This window comes from Cynocephalus volans, chromosome 11, assembly GCF_027409185.1.
Source record: "Cynocephalus volans isolate mCynVol1 chromosome 11, mCynVol1.pri, whole genome shotgun sequence".
Classification (NCBI taxonomy): domain Eukaryota; kingdom Metazoa; phylum Chordata; class Mammalia; order Dermoptera; family Cynocephalidae; genus Cynocephalus; species Cynocephalus volans.
Window position 1 is genome coordinate 30258793 of NC_084470.1, and position 21230 is coordinate 30280022.

The window sequence follows — 21230 nt, forward strand, 5'->3', positions numbered from 1 at the left end:
ACACACTGCACCCCACAAAAATGTACAAGTAAATGTTAAAATAAAATAAAAGCAGGAAGATGCTGTGTAGGAGAGGGTGGTGATGCCAATCATGGGGAAAGAGAAGGACAATCTTACAGCCTCCACCATCTGGCCTTTGGCCTTGGCTGACCTCCATCTGCACAGGACAATTCAAAGCCCTCATTTCCTTCCTTGCCACGCACATGCGCACTTTAGGGAACAAATAACTGTCCCCAAGGCAATGTGGCATTAAAAGAATAAATAAATGTCAAGTTCCAAGAAAGGTCATTGGAAGAAGCAAATGCTATCAGTGATACATTTAATTTAGCATGATTCAATCCCACAGGAATTTCTGGCTAGGGACTGTAAATATTTCTAATTGCTTCACTTGAGTTCTCCCCAAACTACTGTCTATGCCTCCCAGGCAGGGTTCAGCATGGGCACAATCTGGCATCTCCGCATGCTATGGGAATGATGGAGATAAAGAAGAATGGTGGAAGAAGGCGGTCCAGCGTGAAGTGGGCGAATGTCTCATTTGCCCCAGCAGGCACCATCTTCACCGTCCTACAAAGGGCATCGCAGTCAAGGTGTAGCACTCCATTTCCTGAGGTTCTACTTTCATAGGCTCCTCAGATTTTTTGGTTTAAAATAAATTTATTGAAGCATAAGGATGTTAAATAGTTGGCTGTAAAACCTATTTACAAAAGCTAAATTAAAATGTCATGCTATAAACTGTTGAAAACAGAGCTTTTTATGACGCTCCCTTTGATGTTCATCTTTCTTTGCAATGGAATTACATGAATCGGGTGAGGAGAAAAGATGGAGATGGAAGGATCTCTTCCACAAAGATAAATGGTCTCTCCTCCCTGACCTGGAGCTGATTTATTGGCAGACAGATTATGAACAAGCTTCATATAACATTGAATGACTAACTAAATGTCACGTTTCAAATATCTGAGTTAATTTAGCTTTAGATTAAGATTCCTACCATGAGACTTAAAAGAAGATAAAAAAAAAAAATCTGCTGGTTCCTAAATTCATTTTATATCTACTTCTTTCAGTAAAATATATTTATATCTATTTCTTTTAATAAACTACATTAAATGGGAATGTATTTTAGATGGGACTGTATTTTAATCCAGTTATCATTAACATTATTGCTTAAACATTGAAACATTACAAATATATACTTATGAATTGAAAAATCCTGTAATTAGATGAACTCTAGATGTCAGCTTTCAATTCCATCCAGAAAACCATAAACAAATCCATTACAATCAATACTTTCCACATAATATGTGCTCCTAGGAAGTATACAATATTGATTAAAAAGAAAATCTGATAAATAGGAAAATTCTGGTCTCCTAGGAAGGTCCCTCTGCCCAATTTCTCTCTTTCACCCACCAACCTAAGTCAAGTTGCCTGAAAATCCACCACTAAAACATGATTGATTACAACAGAGCTGGTTCTTTTCAAATGCAAATATTTCAGGAAAGGATAAGATAAACCATTCTGGATATTAAGACTTCGGGGATAATTCACATATCATATTGTCAGCTGCCTCATAACATCCCCTCACAGCCTGTCCATAGTCATGGGCCTCTTTTAACCTTTCCCCTTACCAGAGATTAGGAGTGGGCATGGTTAAATTCTGGCCAAAGAGATAAGAAGAAAAACCTGCTGGGAAACTCCCAGATAGACTTTTCTAGAAGGGTGTGTGTGTGTGTGTGGGGGGTGTTTGCGTGTGTGCGTGTGCGCGCGTGCGTGCACGTGCGTGACAGAGAGAGAGAGACAGAGAGACAGAGAGAGACAGAGATCTTGATCTGCCTGGCTGTGTAGCAGCCCTTTTGAGTACATGATGGCAGCAGGTTGAGGACAAAGCCAACACTGAGTATGGCAGAGTGGAAAGATGGTGACGTCCCTGACCATCTGAATTATCTAACCCTAGACCTGCCTATTTCAGAGCTCTTGTTATCTGAAATAATAAACAAGTCTCCTCATTTGAGGAAACCTCTTATTAATCTATTATCCTCCTAATAATAAAATCTCTCATTTTTACCTAAAGCAACTTGATACTATTCCAATTATTTTACATTCTGCCAGGGGATATGAAGGAGCAGAGAACTCCTACAGCAGATATTTTTGGCTGCTATTCAAAATCCATCACTGCTACCTGTCCTAGGAAGCTCTTGGATTTTCATAAAACAATGGCTGTATTTACTGGAAGAAGAAATATGTCCACGGTTCTGGTCCAAGCCTACCTCTCACAGGAAACTTGTTTAGATCAACACAGTCCATGTTGGTCTGTCTTCTGAATCCATATTGTCTGTTTTTACTGCTCCTCTGGCATTTAATCATATAATGCTTTTAATGTTGATGAGATAGTTTAACTACTTAACTTTTCCCCCTCCCCCAATTCCTCTGTAAGCACCCTCATTGCAACTGTTCCCTTATATTCCATATACAGATATAATGTCTTAAATTCCAGTTTCTAGAACATAGCCTGAAAAGGATTAGGCAATGTTCAAGTTGTCTATACTTCCAGAAGTAACTAACAGTCTGTTTCAAATTTGTTTTCATCCACCTGTCAATTACTTTTTGTTATTTTTTACTTTTATTATTTTTGTATTACTTTTTGTCATAATAAAGAATAAATCAACAAATATTACAAAAATAGATTGTATTAGTATGACCATAGTATATTTTCAAACTACTAAAGGGCTATGGTGAGTGCACGTGGGGGTCATAAATACACAGGATGAGCACCCCCAAGTAGTGCTGTGAGCCCTCAGGTGATAGGTATCATGCATCCCGTTTTATTCAGGGATTTCCAGATCAGACATTTTTTGATTTCCTGTGGTCTAGAGAGGACTCTGAACCATGGATACTTTTAGATCCTTGGAGATTGGTATATAAATATCACAAAGCACAGCAAAATATCTTGCAGTTTATCAGGAATTAGAAAAAATACTTCTAATTGGCTGATGTGCTTAAATATTAGAACTTATTCACATAGACAAATCAAGTTTTGAGTTTTTTTTTAATTCAGCATTTTCCCTGTTCTCTAACCTTAGAAAAGATATTCTTAGAAAATGATTTGGCAACCATCACAGAACATGACTAACAGTGCTAAAACAAGTAAAAATTCATTTAACAACCAGATGAATGACCGACTAAAATAGATTTCTAGAAAACTAAGTGTTGGATGTCATTTATACTATCATGTAAAATAAAGCATAAAACATAAAAAACAACAAAATTTTCAATTTTACCTTCCAGAGAGGCAAAGAAAAAAAATAACAAAAAACCCCAGGGCTTAATTAAAACCTAGGTTTGCATAAGATGAGCCCTAAAGGCTCTTTTCAGAAACAAGGCAGAGAGAAAATTTACTTCATAAATAAATGCCAGTCCTCAAGACAAAGTATTACCGATAATAAAGTGAGGTCAATTTTTAACACTTTCTACTAGTTTGTTCACGTTTCAGTGAAGAAGTATAATGATGTCTTTTACAAACATCTGGCACAAACCTTCATTTGTTACCTTTTTAAAGACTTAGCTGAATTTTACCCTTTTATTCTATGGCCAAATCAGGGGCATTAACAGTAGTAAATGTTATACCTCTTCATCTAAAAAAGATAGCCTGTGGATTACAGAAAGGCTGTATATGATGCATCAAAAGGCACTACTAAGAGGAAATTCTACAACAGAGTAGATGGTGCTTGTCCTGGATATGTTGCATCTATACTGATTTTGGAAATCATTCTCAAAACACCATTACAAGCAGATTTCAGGACACTTAGGCTGACAGCTACTACTAGATTATTTTTGGTTTTATGCCCGTTTTCCACTATGATTTTAGTCTTTTGCTAACTGACATCAACAATTTCTTGACCCTTGGACCACTATAAAAGATCAACTAGGTAGTGAAATCTGAAAGGTATCGATAAATAGTTTAAGGCACAGGGGACCCAAAGCAAGTGATGTCTGCTTCAATTTCTGGCCACTTGTTTGTGTGAGAAACTGATGATGATAACTTTAATGAAAAACTACCTTGAACTTTTCTGAGGACATGAAATATCCTGTATCGCACCACATTGGGCTAGAAATGAAAGAAAAGTGGGCCCAGGGATGGTAGGTACCCAGTCACAAGCTCTGGTGCCACTGAGACCACTCTGGTAGCAGCTGGTGGCCCCCATGGGGAAATGATTTTTAGGTATAGACCTCAGCATTTTCCAACTCTGCACTGTTAAGCTGTGATAACCATTAATCTCAGAAGCTTAAATCAATCAAAGCTTATTTCTCACTCATACTATCATGGGTTGGCAGGTAGGCTCTGCTCATTGTGCCAGAGTTTGGAAAACAGACCTTTGAATGGTCTTGCAGTGGCAATACATATATATCATTTCCACTCGCAACTCACTGGACAGAACTAGTCATGTGACTGACAGATCACAGTGGACAGGAGGTGCAATTCTATTAAGTACCCAGAATGGGGGAGAACTGGTAAATGCACTGATGCAACACATTATTTCATAAAATAGTAAGATAAAATGATTACTTGGAAAACCATGAACTTTCTCTTGAAAATTTCTGTCTATTTCCTTCCCACACTAGGAAATATATTAAATTCTGAATGATAACTTGCATTCTGTCTCTGGGTTCACAGCAGGTCTATGTAGGGAGTTAGACTTACACTATTTCTATTTTTGCTCAAATTCTCAGTTTTAAGTTACAGTATCAGTATCAAGAGAAATAATTAATTGGTGTTGTAGACTAATCCATATGCCACTAAAATATAATAGAATGCAAATGAAACATGTCTCCATATGCCTTTCTCATTTGTTATTCCCTTATTCTGGTTCTTCATAGACATGCTCTTTATATAGGCAGACATCTCTTCTTCTAATTTACTATGCTGATACATATGCATTTTTGTTGTAATTCTTAGTTATTATTTTTAGTCTAACATATATGAAACACTTGAAGAGTCAAATGGTTCTACAAGGCTTGTTATGAAAAACAGTTCCCACAACCCCACCCTCTATTTCCTGCTCCCCCAAAGCAACCACTTTCAATTCTTTCACCAATTTTGGGGAGTTTTGTTTTCCACCTGTAAATCTCTAGCTTATATTGCTACTTCTTGATTTTTCTAGAGAGTATTACCTACTGATTTCCCACTATGGAAGATGAAGATGAGCTCTACTGCCCACCATGCCTGCTGCCTCCTCTCCCCATGCACACACACAGTTCACACCCCTCATCTTCTCGATAGTTATAGCATGATTTTCATTAGATTAACAGTCAGTAGGCTTACATTATAATGTCTAAGTAAATTCTAGTCAGAGCTCAGTTATAAGGTTTATTGTAACTGTTCTTTTCCTACATATACTTTGTTTTTCCTTGGGGTTAATGACTGTCCTTCCAGCAGCTTTTTTGTATTTGTTTTCACTTGTCTTTCATTACCAAATGCTCTTTTCAAGTGTCTGGTGATCCTTGGCTGTCTTGTTCATACAAAATAGTGTAAACTAGGGCCGAGCCCGTGGCGCACTTGGTAGAGTGCTGCGCTGGGAGCGCGGCGACTCTCCCGCCACGGGTTCGGATCCCATATAGGAATGACCAGTGCGCTCACTGGCTGAGTGCTGGTCACGAAAAAGACAAAAAAAAAAAAAAAAAAAAAAAAAAAAAAATAGTGTAAACTAAAAAGCTAAGAGGAAATTTTGTGTTTGGATGGGGCATGCTCCACTGTAAAGTGAACTGGCTGTTTCTTTGGAGAAGCCCTAAGGGGTGTGTGTGTGTGTGTGTGTGTGTGTGTGTGTGTGTGTGTGTGTGTGTGTGTGTGTGTGTGTGTGTGTGTGTGTGTGTGTGTGTGTGTGTGTGTGTGTGTGTGTGTGTGTGTGTGTGTGTGTGTGTGTGTGTGTGTGTGTGTGTGTGTGTGTGTGTGTGTGTGTGTGTGTGTGTGTGTGTGTGTGTGTGTGTGTGTGTGTGTGTGTGTGTGTGTGTGTGTGTGTGTGTGTGTGTGTGTGTGTGTGTGTGTGTGTGTGTGTCTTTCGCCTAGACAAAACTTGCAATCTCCTGCCTGGAGGGTTATACATACTGGTACTCTGGGAAGCAAGTGGGGGATGGGAAGCAAGTGGGGGACTCCTGAAGGGTCTCAAATTTACTATTTAAATATATTCATCACCCCTTTTCCAGTAGGGTAGTCCCATACTGGAAAGTGCCTGACTTCTCTCGGTCCGGAGACATTCTGTTATACTTTACACTTTTCAGAGAATTAAACTTCCAGTCTTCTGCTAGAGTGGCGAAGGGAATCTAATTTTTCTTGAAGAAACTACTGACCAGTTCTCAAGTCTTCAATTATACCTTCATCCTCATTGCCAGTTCCTGAGCTTCTAGAGAATTTTACAATCTAAGTCAAGATGTGTCTTGGTTTTTACTTACTGCTGACTTAGGGTTTAGCTTTCTTTGGCTGCTTAGTTACCACGAGCCATCTATTTTCCAAGTACCTAAATTTTGTTGCTATTGTCTTCTCTCCTGTTTTCTTATTCTTTAAGGATTTACCTTTACACTATTGTCCTCACAGTGGAGTTTTAGGGAAGAGTGGAGCTAAATACTTACGTTAAAGGTGCCATCTTTATATGAAAGTCCATTTCACTCTTTTATAAACTACAGAATCACAGTTCCTACACACTGAAAGGGGCCCCAAGAAAGGATGTAGTGAATTCTTCCCTTCATAGAGCAAGGTATGTTGTTTAATTTGCAGATGGAGGTGGTTGAAAAATGATTAAGCAGAGTGTCTTGCCCAAGGGCATACAAGGTCATACAGATAGATATCATGATGTTATCTATTATACACACCTTAAATTTTATCTCTCAAAGGTTTTAAAGTTTGTTTTTCTCTAATTTAGGACCATTTCAGCTATAGCTAGATCCTTTTCTGTATTAACTTTACATTTGCATTATCCTCCAGCAGGCAGATGAGTTCTTCATATTAGAATATTAGAGGTTAAACTAGCTATAAAATGTGGTTAAATGTGAAGTGCTTGTGAAGTTGGCTTATAACAATTTCAGACACAACCAGGTTTTGAAAGCAGTTGATATGCTTTGGATATGTCCTTATGAGAAATGTATAGAAAGAAGCAACTATCAAAACACCATAATTCAAATGTAGTTTATACAGCTTTTTCAAACAATTGACAAAATGATTATTTTTAATTTTCAAGAAATTCTTAAAACTGAAAAAAACACTTTGCTTTGTTTCAAGTGTCATAATCTCTTATTTGGTAAAATGTCATTCATTAAATTTTAGAGAAAAAACAGGCTTTGACAAAAAGGCATTTATAGAGGAAAAAGGACTAGGATTTGGGAAAAACTTAACTTCTTTTAAATTGGTGCTACTTTTTTTCCTGAGTGTAATATAGACCATAGCCTTAAAATATTACTAAATTATAATAATAAAATTAAGATACTTTTGATGAAATCATTCATTTTAATCTGTAAAAGTTTTAAGAGCTTTATAAAACTGGTCACTAAAGCAGCTTTCCAAAGTGCAGCACTCTAGAGGAAAATGAAGGATAAAAAGAGAACTGCCCTTCAATACTTACAGATTCTTTTCTGCCCATGGTTTTGCTGTGTGAGCGAGAACGAGAGATGTTGGTAAAAAAGGAATCTTTTTTAGTAGCAGATGAAGGTGGGGAGCCAGTGAATTCTCTTCCCCCAGGCAAACTCTCAGCACTTGGAGATGAACTGATGTTTTTAGAACTTTGCCCTGTAAGAAAAATTAAGTAGCAGTAATGAAATACCAGACTCTTTCACTAAGCTATTGACTCTACTGCTTTTAATGAATGATGATCAATTAAGGCATCACTTTGTTCACACTGTCAACATAATGATGCTGTGGGGTACTAATGCGTGCATTTTTATGTATCGTATTAGCTGCCAATTTTCTGAAACAATGAAGTGCCATGACAGTTTTGTAAATGTAATTTATATTACAAGAATCTAAGTATTGTACACACATAAAAAAACTAAAAAATCCAACCCTCATAAATCAACAGTTAAATGACTAGATTTTCTTTCACTAATGGAATCGTCCCTTAATTATACCAACCAGAACCTCTACAGTGCACATTGTACTGGTAAGATTAAAAAAATCTAAATTCTTCGCCAAAGTTTTTCAAAAGGGTCTCTTTCATACGGCTACCCCCAGCCTATGGCAGAATCTGAAAATGAAACAAGGTGCTGGCTCACAGGGCCTCTTTTTAGACCTATCCCCTCATTAGAGTAGGTACATCTGTGATCCCCAGCACTGCCTTTTTTACTGAGAAGATCTGGAGTCATAAAGCGTTCAGACAGGAGCAAGGGCTCTAGTAAATCCTGCTGAGAGGGTGGCTTGGTGTAGAAGGCCAGCATACAGAATTGGCTGAAGCCAGACCCATGCAGGTCTCATTTATATAATAGGAATACTCTCATAGGTTATTATGGGGACTTAATGACCTGGCCAGATACATATGGGTATGGGGAGACAGTGGACACTAAAACTGTCAAAAATCCCATCCCTCATGGAGTTTACTATCTAGTGAGGAGAGACAAACACATTAGTAAAACAGATATGATTTTAGATGATAATAAGTGCTATGAAAACAAAGTAGTAATGGGAGTGTGAGTGTCAGAGGAAGGTATTGCAATTTTAAACAGAATGATCAGGGAAGGTGTCACTGAGAATTGAGGCACTGATATTTGAGCAAAAACTTGAAGATGATGAAGCACCAGAATTATAGAAAATATGAAAAACAGCAAGTACGAAGGCCCTAAAGCCTTTGTGTGTTCAAGGAACAACAAGGTGGCCAGTGTGGCTAAAAAGCTAAGAGTGAGGGGAGAGGGGTAGGAGATGAGGTTTGGGAGCAAGCAGGGGATTAGACCAGGTAGAGATTTACAGACAATTTTGGTTACTTTTACTCTGAAAAGGGAAGCCATGAGATGCCACTTAAGGGTTTGAGCAGAGGAGTGACATGATTTGACTTACATTTTAAAAGGATAACTCTAGCTGCTGTTCTGAGAATAGAATTGGGGAGATGGGGAGAAAGGCAAAGGCAAAAGCAGGGAAACCAATTTTTGCTACTGCAAAAATCTAAGTACATAGACTTACCATAGCTTGGTGGTAGAATTCGTCAGAATTTGGACAAAATTAACTGGATTTACTGATGAACCCATCAGTAAATGAGAGAAAGTAAGGAGTCAAGTTTAACCCCCAATTTTCGGCCTAAGCATGAAGAATGATGGAGCTACTATTTACTGAGTCAGGCAAAAGTAGGGGAAGCAGGTTTTAGGAATAAGATCAGCAATTTAGTTTTAGACCTATGGAGTCTGAGATGCTGAATCAGTTATCCAAGTAGAGATGTCAGGCAGGTACTGGGGAATGAGTCTGGATTTCAGGGGAGAGATCTGAGCTAGAGAGGTAAACTTGGAAGTGAGTAGCATATGACTATATTGACAGCCATGAGACCAGATGAGATCATCAACAGAGAGGAGGTATACAGAAAAGGGGTTAGGTCCAAAGCTTGGCCCCTGGGAAATGTTAAAATTTAAAAGTCAGAGACATCATAAGAAAGCAGCAAAGAGGTAGGAAGAAAATATAGTACAAAATAATAGATACTTCATATATAGTAATCTTTGCCAATCTTGGGTCACCAGGTACAAAAAAGTTATCACATTATAGCTGGACTAGTAATTATCTGTTCCCAGTTTTCTGTCCCTGATCTCAAGACAATTCTATTCCACTGAAGCCTCCTCTGTATCAGGCACTTGGGATTCATATTCAGTTTCTGTCTTCTAAGAGTTCAGAACCTAGGGGCAGGGGGGCAAATGATAAACCAAGAGTGATGTTAAATCAAATTTGGTCCGAGGTTGCCTCCATATGTAGCAAACTGCAACCTAGCTTAGTGTGTAAACAAACTGCAACCTAACTTAACAGTATATTCTTGAAACAAGTAGCTGAGTCCCAACCAGTCACAGGCTGCCAACTGATCAGTACTTGTCCATATAAGGCAAGTGCCAATCAGGCTACTTCTGTATGTCACACCACATTGCTGGTGTGACAGTTTACACTTGCTTCTCAGTGTTTATTGGAAATAAAAGTAACTAAGAGTTAAAAATTCTAATTAATATATGTAACCAACACTACTAGAAATAATAAGTGAGACAATTCTATATGCAAGTACATGAAGAAGGTAGGATGTGCTTTTCGTAAGGGAAAGTTATAAGGTATGAGGATATTTTGTTTCATTAAGGGAAAAAGAGAGTAATTTTCGTTTTACAGCAGAATGACTGGTTGTTTCAAAATGAGAAAAAGGAAAGTATATAGAACAAAACCTGAATAAATAAGAAAGCTTGTTTGTGCAAGATGAATGCTGTGAAGGAAATTTTATGTGTGATCAACTGGCAGAGATTAGAAAGCAATTATTTCTAACAATTGAGCATTAACATAAACAGTACTCTGAAGCAAAATTAGAATTCGGTCCTCTGTTAAAACAACAAGGTTTTCTTGGAGTATTGGTCTCTTTTCAATAGGAAATTATGAAAGGTTTTTCTTTACCTTTTAGGTAATTTGCCTAGGAAACAAAGATTTGGTGTTTTATCAAGATAATTTCCAATGGTTCATGTTGTCTTTTTTTTTTTTTTCTCCAGAATTGCTTCCTGCAGCTACTGTGCAGATGTGTGACTGAGCCATGTTGTCTTTAGTAGGTTTTTAATCACTTAAGAAAACTGAGTCCTCTCTATTAAAAGAGCTAAGGTTTTTCTACAACTATTAACTTTCTTTTTTTTTTTTTTTTAATTTTATTTTGTCGATATACATTGTGGCTGATTATTGCTCCCCATCATACAACTATTAACTTTCTGAATTTGGCTTAGGGGTCTTTAAATGATCACTCTGGTTAAATTGAATGAATATTATTCTATAGTAACCTGCAATCCTATTTTGATCAAGTGGTTTAAACCTTTGATATTTTTGACAAACTTTCAAAAGTCAAATTCTAAAGTTTTTTTCTTGACCTTGAATTAACTTTGGGGTTTTTCAGATGCACCCTTGGAACATCTCAAAAGTATATCTCTCCTTATACAAAGTGAGATATTATACTAATTGGTTTTATTCAATATATTAAATTATGTGGGAAACATTGTCCAGTAATTCTAAACACAATCTTGGTGCTAAATATATGTATAGATGTATTATTAATATATGTTCCAGAAATTGTATGAAATTCCTGGAGATCTGATCATACTACTAGACTGGGTAAAAAGTCCCAGGCCTGTCATGGAGAAACTGTTTGGTTTCATAAAACTACTAACCCAACAACAAGCAGAAGAATTAATTGAATACCAAGGAAACACTTTGGCAGGTTTTCATGCTTAGTAAGCCAGTACTTAAATTGTGAAGATATGCAATCTGAATGAACTCCAGATTGATCCAAGTCAAATCACCTGTGATAACCTATTTTATAAAAAGTGGTATGCACCTGAATTGGAGAAATAAAGCTGGTATTCAAGAGGATGTAAATACATTTTTTTTTTTTGTGACCGGCTGCACTGCGCTCAGCCAGTGAGCGCACCGGCCATCCCTATATAGGATCCGAACCCGCGGCGGGAGCGCTGCTGTGCTCCCAGCGCCGCACTCTCCCGAGTGCGCCACGGGGTTGGCCCTGTAAATACATTGTTAATGGTGGACTCATGTAGAGCCTGGATGTCCACCAGGTCCTTCTTGAGTCCTTAAATGTTCTGTTACTAAAAGCTCTGCACTCTATGACTCATCATGGAGTAGTTAAATAATAAAAATTATAAAAATATCTATATAAAAAAATTGACTTCTAAATTTCCTAAAATGATTCGTAAGCCATGTTTGCTTTGTCAAATCCATAATTCTGGTAAGGCAATTAAAAACTTCAGGTTACGTATTTCCAGAACCTCCTGGATCACTTGAACACTTACAAATGGATTTCCTTCAACTGTCACCTTCAGTGCATGTTTTCTGGTTGTATAGAAGTTTTCCCATTTAAGAAGGCCAATGCTATAACAGTATCTAAAAGGTCATTAGAAAATGTTTCTCTTAGGTGTATTCCTGAAAAAATCTCCAGTGACAGAGGTATTCATCAGACTGGACAAATTATAAAACAGTTAAATAAGGTATTATAAACACAATGGCATTACGGAAAGCTAACTGAATCAATTGGATTGCACTGGATAAAGGTATTACTGATTGACAGCAATGAGATCTACCCCCAGTGGAAAACACAGATTGACTCCTTATGAAATAGTTACTGGAAGGCCTATGCCCCTAATAATAAACCTCATGTATCTCTTGCTCTTATAAACACTGACATGACTCAATATTGCAAGGCTTTAACACATTATACCGAATTATATTTTCACCAGGTAAAGGAAGCCCTTTGTGACACACCAACTGATGAAAACAAGACCTTTCAAAACAACCTAGGGAGTGGGTCTTTTGGAAAAGACACCTGAGAAAGATTGCCTTTGAACTCCACTGAAACAGACCACACCAAATTCTTCTCTGCAGCAAAAGTTTAGGGCCTTGAGTCTTGGATCCACATTTCTCAACTCAAGAGGGCCCCTCTAGACTCTTGTGACTGTACACCCATTGGAGACTGCAAAGTAAAAATGACCAAAGAGTTTTCTCCTCAGAAGCAGACAACACCATAGATGTGCACAGCTTTCCCAAGACTGTGGATCAAGAATTTTCTCCTTTGCCACCATGATACTGTTGTCTCCTTTGCTCTTTTCCCTGTTTGTTTTCTCTTATATGTGTCGAGATAGCACAAATAATTAAGATTTTGTAGTCAACAACTTCCACAGAGTATTTAACTGAGTGTTGGATATGTCATATTAAACCTAAGTCCTTACATGATCTTAGAGACTCACTAGTTCACCCTGTAATGAATTTCACTGATATTCCAAGTAATAACTGGTCCTTTATATAGGGCTATACTTTTAGATTCACACATTCAGATTCCTTGTTTAAATCCAACAGTAGACAAAACCTGTAGTGAAGATTTTGCTGTTAAATTATGCCAGAAATTAAAAAAAACAGAAGATAGATAATTCAACAGATTGTAGACAAACTTATAATGCTAATCCCTTAATTGTAGGTAGCCTCCAACCATGCAATGATTAAATAATGGAGACAAACAAATATTAGTAGTGCTTCCCTACTGGTGACCCTTGATGCACAAGGTTCCCACAGGGAACTGTCTGTTGTGCCACTCTAGGGTATTTTTTTTTTTTTTTATCTGTGCAGGATTTAAAAACCAACCACATGCATGGGCAATTCCATGTTTCAATAAGTAGAAAATAACCAATTGGAAACTGAACATTGGTCTATATTTCTTAATGTGCACTTCATAATAAAGAGGACTCTGCCAGCAAACACAAATCCCTCTAATAAGCATCTTTTGGTAGAATGCTCCTTTCCTGGCTTGATGTAAACATAGATAAAGTTATGATGAGAAATCTCTCTAAAACATTAGCTTTGTACTGCAAACACTATAGATTCCCAGCAAAGTTCTTAAAATCTCTTGCGAAAGTTTTTTTTAGATATCAGAATTGCTTTAGACTATTTGTTGGCTGAATAGGTGGGAGGGAATGGGAATGAGTGTGATTGCTAACACCTCCTGCTGCAATTGGATAAATATATCTAGTATAGTAGAAACTCAGTTGCAAGAAATCAAGGAACAAACTAATTGGTTAAAACAAATAGATTCCTCTTCTGGCTCATGTTTGATATATTTGTTTTTGTTTGGTTTCTCTCGTGGGGGCTCCTGTTAAGAAGTATACTTTAGTCTCTTAGTATCATCCTCCTGACAGCCATCAAAATAGTCTTCCTGGTATGCTGTATCCCCTCAAGAGTCTTAAATGCTTATATGCTTCCATTTGTTATATGTCAAATGGTCTCCCTATGATTAGAATAATGAAAGTGCAAAGAGAACATAAAGAATCATGCAACTGATTTGACATCGTAAATTATGAATTTTATACTGAGACCAACAGGCCCATTATGATGGTGACAGAGAGTGGCATCAGTGCCTAAGATTTTGGTAAAGAGAAAACAATTCATGGTATACAGGGGGTCCTCAATAAGATTAACAGCTGACTTAGCTATTGGGGGTGCTTTGTATTTCCATATAAATTTTAAGATGAGATTGTCAATTTCTCCAAAAAAGACAGCTGGTGATGGAGTTTGGATGTGTTGTCCCCTCCAAAACTCATGTCGAAATTTGATCCCCAGTGTGGCAGTATTGGAAACTGACTGAGTCATGGGGATGGATCCCTCATGAATGGATCAATGCTGTCCCTGGGGGTGGGGGTCCTGAGTGAGATCTTGCTCTATTAGTTCCCGTGAGAGCTCGTTGTTTAAATAGATCCTGGCACCTCCTCCCTGTCTCTCTCTTGCTTCCCCTCACCATGTGATCTGCTTGTACCCGCTGGCTGCCTGCCACTTTCCGCCACGAGTAGAAGCAACCTGAGGCCCGTGCAAGATGCAGCTGTCCCAGAATCATAAGCCAAATAAACCTCTTTTCCTTATAAATAACCCAGTTTCAGGTATTTCTGTTATAGAAACACAAAATGGGCTATGACAGCGGGATTTTGGTAGAGATTACAATGAATATGCAGATCAATTTTAATAGTACTGCCATAGTAACAATATAAGATATAAACAAAAATACATTTATTTTGCCTTTTAGATTTACCTACATATTTACCTTTATCAGTATGCTTTTTCTTCATCAGATGTGAATTAATGTCTAGTGTCCTACCATTTTAGCCTGAAGGATTTGCTAGCAATAAATACTCTTGTTTCTCTTTGTGACTGTCTTAATTACTCCTCCCTTTTTGAAGGACAGTTTTACTGCACATAGAATTCTCAACTGACAGGCTTTTGTTAAAAATATGTCATTCACTGCCTTCTGGCCTCCATAGTTTTTGATGAGAAGTTGGCTGTTAATCTTACGGAGGATCCCCTGTATATCGTGAGTTGTTTCTCTCTTGCTGCTTTCAAGATTCTCTTTGTTGTTAGCTTTTGACAGTTTGACTATGATATATCTAGGGGTGGATCTCTTTATCTTGCTTGATTAATCGAACTTCTTTAATGTATAGTTTTTCATAAAAGTGTGGAATAATTCAGCCAGCATTACTCCAAATATTCCTTCTGTCTCTTTCTTTTTCTTCTTCTGGGACTCCCACTATCTGTAGGTTGTCGTGCTTGATGATGTCCTGCAGGTCTTTGGGGCTCCGTTCATCTTTCTTCATTCTTTTGTTTTTCTGTTCCTCAGGCTGGATAATTTACATTGACATATATTCAAGTTCTGATTCTTTCTTCTGTGAGCTCAAATCTGCTGTTGAGCCCCTATTGTAAATTTTTCATTTCAGTTATTGTACTTTTCAATTCCAGAATAACTGTTTGGTTCTTAAAAAACCAAGACAAAATAAAAAACCAAAACAAAAACACTCCTATCTTTTTATTTATATTCTTTATTTGGTGAGACAAATTCATTTCTTTAGCTCTTTAGACACAGTTTCCTATAGTTCTCTGAATATCGTTTTGCCCCCCACAGATTTGTCACCCTATTCCCCTGGGTGACAGAGCCACAAAGGATTACTCAAAGCCCATTTCTTCTGAGCAGTGAGAAGCCCTGAAGCGGTTAATATCCCCTGGAACCCTCAAGTGAGAGGCATTCCTTCCTCAGGAAATTAACCCCAAATTGGGGTTCTCTTCCTGTGTTTATTTTCCAGACCAGGAAGTTACAGGAAGAGAACATAGGTGGGGTTATAGTTTAACAATATAGGCTGGTAACTCTCAGTGAAACAAGTCAGATGACATTCCATTAAGGCAATTAAGTGATCCATTAACAAAAGCTTGATCTTAGCAAACATTCCTTCTTACAGCAATTTCCCAGTATCTTTACATATCAATCAGTAACTAGTCTGTCTTTAAGTCAGCAACCTTGCTGTGTTAGAATTCTATATCTCACACCAGAGACTTTATAGCCTGAGGAAAATTTCCCGTCCTTTGCAAGGTCAATATTTGAAACTGCAAGGCTTTGGAAAACCAGGCCCTGTGAAGTACATTTGCTTTATGAATCCTCTACATTTGAACATATTTATAGTAGCTGTAATGTCTTTATATAATAAGTTCAATTTTCGGGCTTTCTCAGAGACAGTCTATATTGACTGTTTCTCCCCGGTGTATGGCCCATACTTTCCTGTTTTTTGTTTCTGTTTTTGCATGCCTTATAATTTTTAGTGAATGCTGGACATTTTAATATATAATGCAGAACTGTGGAAATCAGATCCCGCCCTAACTCCTCAAATTTATTTTTCTTGCTGTTTGTTGTTGTTCTAGTGACTTCACTAAACTAATTCTGTCAAGTCTATATTCTTTGTTGTGGGTGGCCACTGAAATCTCTGCATGGTTAGCTTAGTGGCCCATAAGGAATTGCTATGACTTTTAACAGGCACTGCTATTATGATTTGGGGGATTTTTTTTTTTCTTATGCTTGTTTCTCTATTAAGGTTTTCTACTACTTCTTGGGTAAATTTTGATAATACACATCTTCCTTAAAAAAAAAAAAAAGGCCATGTATATGATGTCAGGCAGAATAATACCTACGTTCTTAATTCCCAAAGCCTATGAATCTGTTACCTTACATGGTAGAAGAGACCTTGCAGGTATGATTAAGGTTAAGGACATTTAAGATGAAGAGACTATCCTGGGTCATCATGGGAGGCCAATCTAATCACATGAATCCTTAACATGGAAGAGGAAGGCAGAAGAATGAGTCAGAGAGATGTGACTGAAGAAGAAAAAGGAGACATCTGAAGCATGAGTGGGACTTGATCTAGCATTGCTGGCTTTGAAGATGGAGAAATGGGGGGCCAAGGAATATGACATCCTCTAGAAGCTGGGAATAATCCTCAGCTGACAGCCAGCAAGAAAATAGGGACTTGGTCCTATAGTCACAAGGAACTGAATAATGCTAATGCTGCAAATGTGCTAAGGAACAGGTTCTACCCCAGAGCCTCCTGACATCTTGGTTTTAGCTCGGTGAGATCTCTGTCAGACTTCTGACCTACAGAACTGTTAAAGAATCTGTATCACGTAAGCCACTAAGTTTGTGGTTATTTTTTGTTTTAGTAAGAGAAATCTTTGTCCAGATTTTCAACTTATAAAATTATATATAATGGTCTCTTATAATAATAGTATAACCCACCCTTCTTCTGTATCTTCAATTATATCATAATTCTTATTTTCAATGTTTTAGTATTTTTCTCTCATTTATTCTTGATCAGACTTACTGAATGATGGATTACCTCACTGTTTTTAAAGAACCACCTTCTAGTTTCACTGATGTAATCCATTTTATGTGTTGTTAATCTCTTCTTTTATTCTCATTTATGCCTTTATGTTCTTTAGGAGTATTTTGATGTTTTCTGTCTTCCGGAGTTGTATGTTTGGATAATCATGTTGCTGAGTAATATTTTATCTCTATTTCTCAGGTTTTAGTATTCGGTACTCTTATTTTCACTGACTTATAAACGTCTGCAATTTTTGTTTCTGATTTTCTTGTTAATTCGAGAGTTATTTTACATTTACAAGTGGTGGGATATGAGTGTGTATTAAATAAATAAATATTTGGGTATGAGGTGGGGAGAAAACTGATTCCGTTAGTAGATAGGTCTGAATTCTTGCATGTTCCCAAATGTCTATTTTATCTTCCCACTTAAACATTAGTTTGGCTGAGAGGAAGATTCTAGTTCAAAACAATTTCCCCTCAGAATTTTGAAAATAAATTCAAACATCTCTTGCCCTCAGTTTTACCAATGAGAAGTTTGATATCTACCTGATCATTACCTTAATAAGCAAATCTATTTTTTTTTTTTTTTTGGTTCTCCCGAGAAAACTTTTGGAGTTACCTCTTTATCCCTGAAGTTCTGAATATCTTCCTGTGGGGTTCCTAGGGATGGATCCTTTTTATTTCATCCTGCTTGTTGGATTTTTTAAAATCTCCAAGCCAGTATCTTTCTTCAGCTCTAGGAAATTTCCTTTATTATTCTTCTGATTATTATACTCTAATTATGATCTCTAGACTCTCAATATTGGACATTATAGTTCAAATTCTGAGTTAATCTAAAAATTCCAGGTAGAATCATTTAAACTTTATTTTACTCCTGAAAAAATTTAGCATTTGTAGACTATTATAATTCTTTTCCACTTTATTATAAAATTTTAGTTGCCTTGAATACTTTCTGAAATAAGGTAGGAGGTATGCATTATATATTATATATAACCTATTTATATGAAATTTACAATATATAAGGAAAATTCTGTCAAACTCTGTTAGGAAATGTTTCATTTAAAAGAAGTTACAACATTCTCAAAGAAAAAAATTTTAAGAAGCTATCCCAGTTTGTAAACCAACTGTTTCCATGTTAGAATTATAATAAAATCAGAAAAGCTTTTATTTGATTCTAGATTTTATATACTGTAGCTGGGTACTATTCATTTTTTCTCCGATCTTCCCTATACATACTTCCCTGGCTTGCCTACCCAAAGAAGAAGAAATCAGAACATTAGAATATACTACTAGCAATATGATATTTGCAAAATGTTAGTCCATGTACATAACTGGACCTTTACACTTATTATCTCAGTTAATCCTAATAACTTTGAGGTGGTTATGTATGAGAAAATTGAGGCTCACAGTGTTTAATTCACATGCCCACAGACACAGAGTTATGTATATAGCTAGCAACATAATAAGTTAAACAGGTTTATCCAAATTTAAAGACTATGCCACTACATATAATTACATCTCTGTATCCTGGAGGGTGACTCCAAGGAACTATTAATTATAAATGGCAAAAAAAAAAAAAAAAAAAAAAATTGAGAGTAGGCCCTTCTACCCAATTTTTAAGATACATGTATTTTGAGATGGCTTTTTCTAGGAACAGAAAATAGATGATGGACAGGTCTCTTGTATTCAATTACAAGTGTTCCTGCTTATATTACAAAGGCTACATTTTCACTAAGGGCAGGGACTATGGTCATTACCAGCTTTGCTTGTTGAGAAAAGCTAGCACAATGGCCACATGTTGTGGGGCTATAATAAAAGTCTGCTGATGTTGATTTTAAATCTATATAAACCAGCACTGCTCAACGGAAATATAATGTGAGCCACATATGTAATTTTTAACTTTCTAGTATTCACACTGAAAAGTAAAGAAAGGTAAAATTAATCTTAATAATTTATTTTACTTAACCCAGTTACCCATATTGTTATCATTCCAACATGCAGTCAAAATTAAACAATTATTGACATATTTTACATTCATTTTTTCATACTAAATCTTCAAAATGCAGTGCATATTTTATACTCACAGCACTTATTTCAACTGCTCAGTGGCCACATGTGGCTAGGGGATTGGACAGCACAGGTATAAGCCAATAAACAGTCTAAATTTCCTAATGCTTTTCAAAACATGAAGGTTATTATACTTTGTAACTATGGTAACAAAATAAGGTAATGATGTGTGAGGGAGAAATCTTTAGAATAACTGCTTTAATAAATTAGCTTATCAATTATCCATTGTGTGAGAATAAATACACAATCCAGAAAGAGTATGAAAGCAAGGTGTTCCCTTGAGAGGCAACAACACCCATGGGTTTTTCTTGTAGCTGTTATTCTGCTTAGCAAACTTCCTTTTCAGTGACAATACTAAGGTCATCTCTTAACAGAACTCATCCCTGAATCATCAAATTTCAAATTAATGATAATATTAATAAAAAACTTGGTCTACATCTCACATAAAAACCCCATACGAAATATGATTCTCCTCAATTACAGAATTAGCTTACTAACATTTTTGTGTCTTTTGGGATCACAAACACTTAAACCTTAAGAAAATGGTGTCACCAGAATAGGTTCCCAAAGAGGATGATGGAGTATTTCCCCTGGAAATTTGTAAGAAAAGCCCAGGTACCTGGAGTAGTCTTGCCCCAAGACAAAGGAAAGTACTCTTAGACGTCCCTGCCTTTTTCATGTCTAGTACACGTAGAACGTGATCGCATCTGTATGGCACATTAGGGTGAGTGGATGAGGCTTCATCCAGGTTTCACCTGGATGGCTCTTGAGCTGAGGTGTTGGTATTCTATTAAGTTTGTAACCCATAAGCTGCACAGTGGTTCTGAAGCTCTATACACCTTTAAAGATTTTAACTGAGAGGAAAAACATGAAACATTTCTTTTCTTGCACTGAAATTTAAAGCTATTCTCAGAGGTACATTCTTAAATATATTGCTATGCTGTCCTCTCAACCCCCCTTCGAGACCAAGGCACTTATTTCTTACAGCTGCTGGGAGTGTTGACTGCTGAAGGCTTTCATGAGTTCCTCTCTGGAAATGGCTCTCAGATAAAGAGACCTGTCCTGCCCAAGGTCATGCCCCTTCCCTTGGGATTAACCCCAATCCAGTGACTGGTTTGGGTTGACAATGAATAAAAGCCAGCCCCCGTGCCTCAAGGTAGTCAACTCTGAAGGGCTATCCCAGCCCCAGAGGTTCCACAAGCAACTGCAAGGCAGTTTAACTCCACCTCTGGCCAATGCTACTTTTTTCACCACTCAGGTACTAATCTTGAGGGCACTCCCCTGTAAACTTCCTACCCACAAATGTCTGTCTCACAGATTGGTTTTTGGGATTTCTGACTCAAGACAATTATTTAAAATTATTTTATACTGTAAGGTACATAAAATATAGGCCCATTCTTAAGCCACCTCAGGTGTACATGTAGTCCTTCATTCATAACCAAACATCAGGAACAAGCCTATGCAGGTCTTATCAATGCCTACAGAAATCTGTCTGGCACTGGGGATGGGAGTACGATACAGACAGAAGATCTTTAAAAGCTCCCAAAATAGCAGTACAGGGAAAATACAGACTTGTCACACACTAACCTACAACCCCAGGTGATATAAACAAACACAGAAGCACAAACAACAGCAATCTTGGGAGCACAAAAGAGAGAGTATCCAATCTTGTCTCAGACAATTAAAAATCTTAAAACTGAAGAGGGGGTGGTGGTGTCAGCAGCTCAGGGTCATTTTTGGCAGAGAACACAGTATTCTTAAAGGCATTTAAACTACTGGGAACATCTAGCTCAATAAGGA

General features: G+C 37.1%; 1 protein-coding gene across 10 annotated transcripts in view; it reads right to left on the reverse strand.

The window, feature by feature from the left end:
• TBC1D5 (TBC1 domain family member 5) overlaps positions 1 to 21230 on the reverse strand; it is a 539520-nt gene that overhangs the window by 46308 nt on the left and 471982 nt on the right. For all 10 annotated transcript variants that reach the window (XM_063113715.1, XM_063113719.1, XM_063113718.1 and 7 more), the window contains one exon: positions 7602 to 7765. In XM_063113715.1, the coding sequence (XP_062969785.1) occupies positions 7602 to 7765 (164 nt within the window). The remainder of the gene's footprint in view (positions 1 to 7601; positions 7766 to 21230) is intronic.